Genomic DNA, 8797 nt, shown 5'->3' on the forward strand with positions numbered 1-8797 from the left:
CCACCCCCAGCCCAGCAACGCCCCCCAGATCGCTCCAAAGCTGTTTTCTCAAGTCCCCGCTCCCAGGTTAGGGCCCTGTGGCCAGTTCCAAGGTCTTTTTCAGGAGCATGCTTCCCAAATAAAGTTGAGGCGGTGGGGAATGAGGGAGCCCCAGATCCACCTCAGAGTGGTCCCCAGAGGGCTTGGGCCTCTTTCTCCGGATTCTTCAGTGGGAAGGAGGGCCGGCTGGTGCCTCAGGCCCGCGGGACTGTGACAGCCGGTGCCCCCCGCGGTCCCCCTTTCCCCCGGGCGCCCCCACCTTGAGATAGTCGTTCTCCGAGCGCAGCTCCTCCAGCTCCCGCACCAAACTGCCGGGCCCGCAGTCCAGCATCTCCTCGGTGAGGTCGGAGAAGGCGAGCGAGGCGCTGAGCGGCAGGCGGCTGCTGCCCACCGACGACGCAGCCACCGACGGCTCGTCCGGGGAGGCGGGCGGCCGCGGGGGTTGCTGCGCCGAAGGCGCCGGCTGGGCCGGCTGCCCTGTGCGGACCCCCGCCGGGCCCCCGGCCGCGGACTCGGCGTCGCTGCTCAGCGCCAGCTCCAGGCCCAGCAGGCGCGCTTCCTCCGACGCGCAGTCCGACACCTCCGAGCTGCTATCCGTGAGGCTGGGAGGTGGCGGTGGCGGTCGCGGCCCCGCACCCGGCCGCGGACGGCCCTTGGCACGGACCCCGGTGCGGACCCCAGCCACCCGCGCCCCCGCGCCCCGTGCCCCGGGCGCCACCGCGCGCCCCTTCTTGTCCGGCCGTGCGGAGGACGCGGCGCTGCAGGCGACGGCTGCGCCCGGGCCTGGGCCGCGGCGGCCCTTAGCCAGCGACCAGCCGGCCACGTCTTTGGGCCGGGCCGGCGACGGCGCGCGGTGGCTCTTTTTCCTCTCCGGGGCGGGCGCGGGTGCGGGCGCGGGCTGGGGACCGCAGCCCCGGACCGGGGGCTCGGTTGCCGGCGCCTCCATCGCGGCCTCCCTCGGCCTCAGCGAGCTGCGCGCATGGCCCAGGCCCGCCCGGCCTCGACGTCCCTGGGGAGGGACCCGGCGCGGCTCCGGCCGCTCGGGCTGCGGCTGCTCTGGGCCCACCTCGGCCCCGACACCGCGTCTCCGCCCCAAGCCCCGCCGCGCGGTCTCTCCGCTGCTTTGGGCTCGGAGAGTGCGGCCCGACCGCCTCCAGGCGCCCCGGCTCCGGCTGCGGCTCCGCCCGGCGCCCGCCCCCTCGGCCTCGCCGCGCCCCCGGAGCGCGCCCGGGCCCCCGCCGCCCGCACGCCGATCGCTCCCTCGGGCTCCGAGTCCGGCTGCGGCCCGGGCCCCGGCTCCGCCCGGCGCGGCCCGCCCCCCGCGCAGCCCCGCCAGCTCCCCGCCCCGCCGCCTCGGCTCGGGGGCGCGCGGTTCCGCGAACAAAAGGCGGACGCGGCGAGAGCGGCAGGGAGGGACGCAAGCAGGGAGCGAGGGAGGGATCTGCGAGGCAACAGCGACCCCCTCGAGGGTCAGGCGGGCGCGGGCAGCCGCTGCCCGGGCTCCCTCCTCCTCCGCTCCGCCGCCTCCTTCCCTGCCCGCCCGGGGAACGCACCCGGCGGAGGCGCCCCTGCGCCCGGCGTCCGGGCAGGGCCCGCGAGAGCGGCGGGAGCCGGGACTCCCGGGCCGAGGCCGCGCGGACCTCAGTTCGCAGGAGCCCGCATCCATGCACACCCAGCGCGCCTCGCCCCTCGCCCGGTGCAGAGCGTGCGCGAACTCCGCCCTCTCAGCCAGCACCGCCGGAGCAGCGATCCCATCGCACAGATGCGTAAACTGAAGCCCGGGGTGCACGCGCCAAGCTCACGGTCTAGACGGTGCCGATGGGACCCAAAGCTCACACCTCCCGGGTGCGCTCGGGCTCCCCCTGCCTCAGCTTGCCTCCCCTGGGGTAGGGACCGTGGAGCCCTGCGTACATGTCTGGCTCGCGCACCTTGACCGGCGAAGATTACTCCCCATGCGCCCCCGACCCGGGTTTCAGGCTATGTAAGGCTAAAATGGAAGCGACCTGTGGCCGGGCGCGGTGGCTCATGCCTGTAATCCCAGCACTTTGGGAGGCCGAGGCGGGCGGATCACGAGGTCAGTAGTTCGAGACCAGCCTGACCAACATGGTGAAACCCCGTCTCTACTAAAAATACAAAATTAGCCGGGCGTGGTGGGGATGCCTGTAATCCCAGGTACTCGGGAGGCTGAGGCAGGAGAATCGCTTGAACCTGCGAGGCAGAGGTTGCATGAGCCGAGATCGCGCCATTGCACTCCAGGCTGTATGATAGAGCTAGACTCCATCTCAAATAAATAAATAAATAAATAAATACAAAAATAAAATGGAGGCGACCCATTACGAGATGTCAGCCTAGCGGATGCTTTGGAAGGCGGTTTTGGCCCCGGTGGGGGCTGGCATGGGCTGGGACGGTTGCCCTGACCCCACACGTCCCCACCATCGCAGGAGGACTTGAGCTCTGGTGGGTGTGTTTTCTTTCCTCCCGGGCGTCTGGGCGTCTCCTTGGCTCCTGGCTGTGTTGATTTTCCCGTGTCTCTCACACCTTCCCCAGCCCCCACGCCACCTGGCTGCTGTGCCCCATCCCTGAGCCACCGCAGGGCAGAGCTGGATTGAGTCCTTTGCCCCACAGATGGACCCTCGGCCTCAGGACGCCCCACACCCCTTGCCACCAGGAGGGCAGGACTGTTTTTGCCCCTCTGCAGCCTCTTCCTCCTCCTGTTCTCTTCTCCCCCTCCCATTTATCCCCTGCTCTATTTTCCTCCTTCTTCTCCCACCTTTCCCCTTCCTTCCCCCCTCCTTTTCCAAGTCTTCCTTTTCCTCCTCTTTCCCCTCTTCTTCCTCCTGCCCATTTTCTCCTTCTTCCTCCCCCAATCCCCTTCCTTCACCTCTGCACCTGCCTGTGACACAGCAGGCACCAGGTCCACTTCTTTGTCTCTGTCCCACCTCCCCCACACGCAGTGAATACACTCCTGGGGCATCCCCTCTCTCCAGAGACGTGACTCCATCTGGATCCAGGCGTGTGACTGCTCCTCCACCCCAACGCTAAGTGCCCTCCACGCAGCCAAGTGAGGAGCGGGCACTCAGCAGGCTCTTGGCAAATACTTCCGCAGGGGCATCCCCACCCTTCCTGGCAAGACACCAACTCCCCTCACCCCCCACTGACTGTCCACAAACCCTGTTTGCACAGGCGCCAGGTACACTGAGGGACGCAGTGGTGGGCATGTCAGTGCCTGACCTCGTGGAGCACACAGTGTGTGTGGGGGACCACAAAAGACTCAACACAAACAGGGTGGCATGGCACGGCATGGGGGGCAGGAGTGTTGGAGAAGGATGTGGGAGCCGCAGGCTAGTGACCCAGGGCAGGCCTTCCCACATTCCCGGCCTCAGAGTCCCCAGCTGCTCTGGTCTAATGCAACAGATGACGGGATCCGTCCAGCTCAGATGCCCCTGGCTCTAGTAGGCTGCATCTAGTCTGGCACAGAAAGGTGCTGTGAAGCTCTTGGAAAGCGTGTCCTCTCTCTATGCTTCAGTTTCTTCCACTATGCAGAACATGGACTTGGAGGTGTTGGGTGGTGTGAATGCAGGGACATAGCAGACCAGGCTGGCTCAGCCACTCCTGACACATCCTTGGTCACATCAGTGGTCCTGAGATTAAAGTGGCCTGCATCTCTCTACTAGGGCGGGGATCTGAGTCCTGGCTCTACCATGTATCCTCTCTGGGCCCAACACTCATGGCTGGCCAGGAAGGGGCCTGTGACTGCCACCTGCTGTGATGTTCTTTGGATTTGGGGAGTCAAGAATCTATATTGCAGACCCAGGGAAGCCTTGAGAACAACAGGGCCCTGGTGGGGAGGGTTTAGGTGGGGCTGATGTAGGGACTCTGGACTCAGGGTCAGTTCAGACCAGGGATACCACAAAGGAGATGAGACTTATTGAGAGTCCAGAACTGGCTACATTGTAGACAGGGTGACCGTCCTTGCTGCCAGCACATCCTGCAGCTGTGTGACATGTGGCCTCTCTCTTCGTGCCGGGCTCTATGCTCCACATTTCAGTAAAGGATCTCCAAAAGGTGAAGATACTTCTTGTAGCTGATTAATATTTTCCAAAGGGTGTATCTCATCCCGGTTGCTTTTCTTACAATGTGTCACTGATGCTCCTCTGATTGAGCAGCACAGTCTGTGTGCCCCCACCTTGAATCTCAGCAGATCTTGTGACTGCCTCAACCAAAAGAGTATGGCAGAAGTGTTCATCTGTGACTTCCAACGTTAGGTCATAAAAAGCAACATGATTCCACCCAGCTTGTTTCTCTCTCTCTTTCTCTCTCTCCCTCTCTCTCTGGCCACTCACCCACCATGATGGGAGGAAGCCCAGGCCTCATGTGGAGACCGCACGAAGGTGATCTAGCCAACAACTCCAGCTCTGGTCCCCACTAACCACCAGACATGTGAGAGAGTGAGCCTGTAGATGATTCAGCCCCCAGGCTTGGAGCCACCCCAGTGGACAAGTAGAACAGAAATGAACTGTTTCACCAACCCCGCCCAAACTGCAAAATAAATATTGTTGTTTCAGCCACTAAGTTTTGGGGTCATTTGTTACGTAGCACTGGGTAGCAGGAATGCATGACCAATACTTATACAGCTCGGAAGTAGAAGGGCCGGGATTGACTTGAACCCAGGACTGCCTGATTCCAGAGCCTGTTGTGGTACCCAATTGGGCTGCGAAGTGCCCAGTGCAGGCACATAGTGTGTGCTGCAGAAAGCTCTACTCAAAAAAGACTGAAGCATTACATTGTAAGAATTATACAACATAAGAAGTGAAGATGCTGATTACCCAAGTGGAAAAAAGGTTTCATTTCTCCCATTCAAGCTGCTAAATTGACCAACGTGATGAAAACTGAATGGAGACTCACTCCTGGAAAGCTTCCAAGAGGAGGTGTGTTTTTTTCTTTTAGACAAAAGTTGTTTTGTTTTCTTTGTTTTCTTTTTTTTTTTTTTTCACTATACAAATGAAAGAAACAAGCAACTCTGGCTATGGGAGAATTAGAGGAACTGGTCAGGAAACCTCTTTAAACAGGGGAGTCAGGAAGGCCTCTTGGAGGAGGCAGCCTTTTTTTTTTGAGATGGAGTCTAGTTCTGTTGCCAGGCTGGAGGGCAGTGGCGCAATCTCAGCTCACTGCAACCTCTGCCTCCTGGGTTCAAGCGATTCTCCTGCCTCAGCCTCCCTAGTAGCTGGGATTACAGGCATGAGCCGCCACACCCAGCTAATTTTTGTATTTTTAGTAGAGATGGGGTTTCACCATGTTGGTCAGGATGGTCTGGATATCCTGACCTCGTGATCAGCCCACCTCGGCCTCCCAAAGTGCTGGGATTACAGGTGTGAGCCACTGCACCCAGCTGAGGAGGCAGCCTTTAAACTGAATTATTCTTTTTTTTTTTTTTTTTTTTTTTTTGAGACAGAGTCTCGCTCTGTCGCCCACGCTAGAGTACAGTGGTGCAATCTTGGCTCACTGTAAACTCTGCCTCCCAGGTTCACGCCATTCTCCTGCCTCAGCCTCCCAAGTAGCTGGGATTACAGGTGCCCGCCACCAAGCCCAGCCAATTTAGAGACGGGATTTCACCGTGTTAGCCAGGATGGTCTTGATCTCCTGACGTTGTGATCCGCCTGCCTCTGCCTCCCAAAGTGCTGGGATTACAGGCCTGAGCCACCGTGCCTGTCCTAAACTGAGTTATTCAAGGAGTCACTGAATAGTTAGGGCCTTGCTTTTTTTTTTTTTTTTTTTTTTTGACGGGGGGTTTCTCCGGCGAGAGTGCCGTGGTGTGATCTTGGCTCACTGCAACCTCCACCTCCCGGGTTCAAGCTATTCTCCTGTCTCAGCCTCCCGAGTAGCTGGGATTACAGGCACCCACCACCACACCTGGATAATTTTTTTGTATTTTTCGTAGAGACAGAGTTTGACTATGATGGCCAGGCTGGTCTCGAACTCCTAACCTCAAGATCTGCCCGCCTTGGCCTCCCAAAGTCCTGGGATTACAGGTGTGAACCACAGCGCCCAGCTGCTGCTTTGTTTGTTTGTTTGAGACAGAGTCTCACTCTGTTGCCCAGGCTGGAGTGCAGTTGCACGATCTCAGCTCACTGCAACCTCCGCCTCCCAAGCTCAAGTGATTCTCCTGCCTTAGCCTCCCGAGTAGCTGGGATTACAGGCGCCCACCACCATGCCTAGCTAATTTTTTTTTTTTTAGATGCAGTCTCGCTTTGCCACCCAGGCTGGAGTGCAGTGGCACCATCTCAGTTCACTGCAACCTCCGCCTCCCAGGTTCAAGTAATTCTCCTGCCTCAGCCTCCCAAGTAACTGGGACTACAGGTGCCTGCCATCATGCCTGGCTAACTTTTGTATTTTTAGTAGAGACAGGGTTTCACCGTGTTGGGCAGGCTCAAACTCCTGACCTCAAGTGATCCACCCACCTCGACCTCCCAAAGTGCTGGGATTACAGTTATGAGCCACAGTGCCTGGCCCACTTCTGTTTTCTCAATGAAGAATGAATGCAGTTGCCAGCCATTCAAGAGTAAGGGAAAGAAGAGATCTCAGAGAGTGAAAATCAAAACTTCCAGCACATGTCAGAGAGTGTCTGGTCATCTTATACTGACCTGAGGTTTAAAGGGGAGCCAGTCAGCCCAGTGAAGACTGGGTGTATTCCCTTTTAATCATTTTCTCTTTGCTAATTTCAAGTTTGATTTGCATAGCTGAAATCTTACTGCCTATGCAATTTTGTGTACTGCTTTTTCACTTAATAGGGTAGCAGAAGCATATCCCCACACATTTATAACACATTTATAATCTCTTTGCAAACATCACTTTCATACTGAGAAATAATCCACTGGGCCGCGCGCGGTGGCTCACACCTGTAATCCCAGCACTTTGGGAGGCTGAGGCGGGCGGATCACGAGGTCAGGAGATCAAGACCATCCTGGCTAATACGATGAAACCCCATCTCTACTAAAAATACAAAAAAATTAGCCGGGCGTGGTGGTGCGTATACCTGTAATCCCAGCTACTCAGGAGGCTGAGGCAGGAGAATGGCTTGAACCCGGGAGGTGGAGGTTGTGGTGAGCCAAGATCATGCCATTGCACTCTAGCCTGGGCAACAAGAGGAAAACTCTGTCAAAACACACACACACACACACACACACAGAAATAATCCATTGAATTGATGATGTTCCATGAATCACCTCACCTTTCCCCCTTTTACTGGACACTTAAATTGTTTCCTGGATGACTATTGCAGTTCTGCAACAGGCAGCATGAGGTCTGGCCAAGAAGGCAAATTGCTGGTCACAGTGGCAGCGCATATAGTCCCAGCTACTGGAGACGCTGAGGCAAGACAATGGCTTGAGCCCTGGAGTTCTGGGCTAGAGTGCACTATGTTGATTTAGTGTCTGCACTAAGTTCAGCATTAGCATGGTGACCTCCCCGGAACAGGGACCACTAGGTTGCCCAAGGAGGAGTAAACTGACCCAGGTGAGAAATAGCAGATCAAAACTCCCATGCTGGACTAGGTGCGGTGGCTCATGCCTGTAATCCCAGTACTTTGGGAGGCCAAGGCAGGTGCATTGCTTGAGGTCAGGAGTTTGAGACCAGCCTGGCCAACATGGTGAAACCCTGTCTCTACTAAAAAATGCAAATTAGCTGGGCATGGTGGCACATACCTGTAGTCCCAGCTATTTGGGAGGCTGAGGCAGGAGAATTGCTTGAACCCAGGAGGGAGTGGTTGCTATGAGCCAAGATCATGCCATTCCACTGGATGACAGAAGGAGACTCCGTCAAAAAAAGAAAGAAAGAAAGAAAGAAAGAAAGAAAGAAAGAAAGAAAGAAAGAAAGAAAGAAAGAAAAAATTTAAAATAGGCTGAGTGCAGTGGCTCACACCTGTAATGTCAACAGTGGAGGCTGAGGTGGGAGGCTCACTTGAGACCAGGAGTTCAAGACCAGCCTTGGCAACATAGTGAGACCCTGTCTCGACAAAAATAAATAAACAAAAGAAATTAGCAGGGCATGATGGCGCATGCCTGTAGTCCTAGCTACTCAGGAGGCTGAGGGAGGAGGATTGTGTGAGCCCAGGAGACTGGCTGCACTGAGCTGTGATCATGTTATTACACTCCAGGCTGAGTAACAGAGCAAGAACCCGTCTCAAAAATAAAGTAAGATAGATAAATAAATAAATAAATAAATATATAAATATATAAACATATAAAAAGAAGGTAAACTTCAAGGCCTCAGCGTCCAGACATCTGTCAGGCCCTCTGGTATCTGGAATTCCATCATAGAAGTTTTTGTTGCTGTTGTTGTTGTTGTTGTTTTGAGACAGAGTCTTGCTCTGTCGCCCAGGCTGGAGTGCAGTGGTGTGATCTCAGCTCACTGCAACCTTTGCCTCCTGGGTTCAAGCGAGTATCCTGCCTCAGCCTCCCAAGTACATGGGACTACAGGCGTGTGCCCCCACAACCAGCTATGGGTTTTTTTTTTATTTTTAGTAGAGATGGGATTTTGCCACGTTGGCCAGGATGGTCTTGAACTCCTGACCTCAAGCAATCCACCTGCCTCGGCCTCCCAAAAATATTAGGATTACAGGTGTGAGCCAATGCGCCCAGCCTTTTCTTTTTTTTTCTTTTTTTTTTTTTTTTTTTTGAGTCAAAGAGTCTCACTCTGTCTCTCAGGATGGAGTGCAGTGGCGTAATGTCGGCTCACTGCAACCCCCGCCTCCTGGGTTCAG

General features: G+C 56.4%; 1 protein-coding gene across 4 annotated transcripts in view; it reads right to left on the minus strand.

Moving 5' to 3' along the window:
- SOGA1 (suppressor of glucose, autophagy associated 1) overlaps positions 1 to 1198 on the minus strand; it is an 89123-nt gene extending 87925 nt beyond the window's left edge. For 3 of the 4 annotated variants that reach the window (XR_001891901.3, XR_001891900.3, XM_003904782.5), the window contains exon 1: positions 299 to 1197. Coding sequence is in view for 2 of the 4 variants with exons in the window: in XM_003904782.5 (XP_003904831.4) it covers positions 299 to 985 (687 nt within the window). In the remaining 2 variants the exon portion in view is untranslated. Of the gene's footprint in view, positions 1 to 298 lie in introns of all 4 variants that reach the window. The other variant, XM_021921079.2, reaches the window with a different exon arrangement.
- Between the last annotated feature and the right edge of the window lie 7599 nt (positions 1199 to 8797).

This window comes from Papio anubis, chromosome 16 (genome assembly GCF_008728515.1).
Source record: "Papio anubis isolate 15944 chromosome 16, Panubis1.0, whole genome shotgun sequence".
NCBI classification, from domain to species: Eukaryota; Metazoa; Chordata; class Mammalia; order Primates; family Cercopithecidae; genus Papio; species Papio anubis.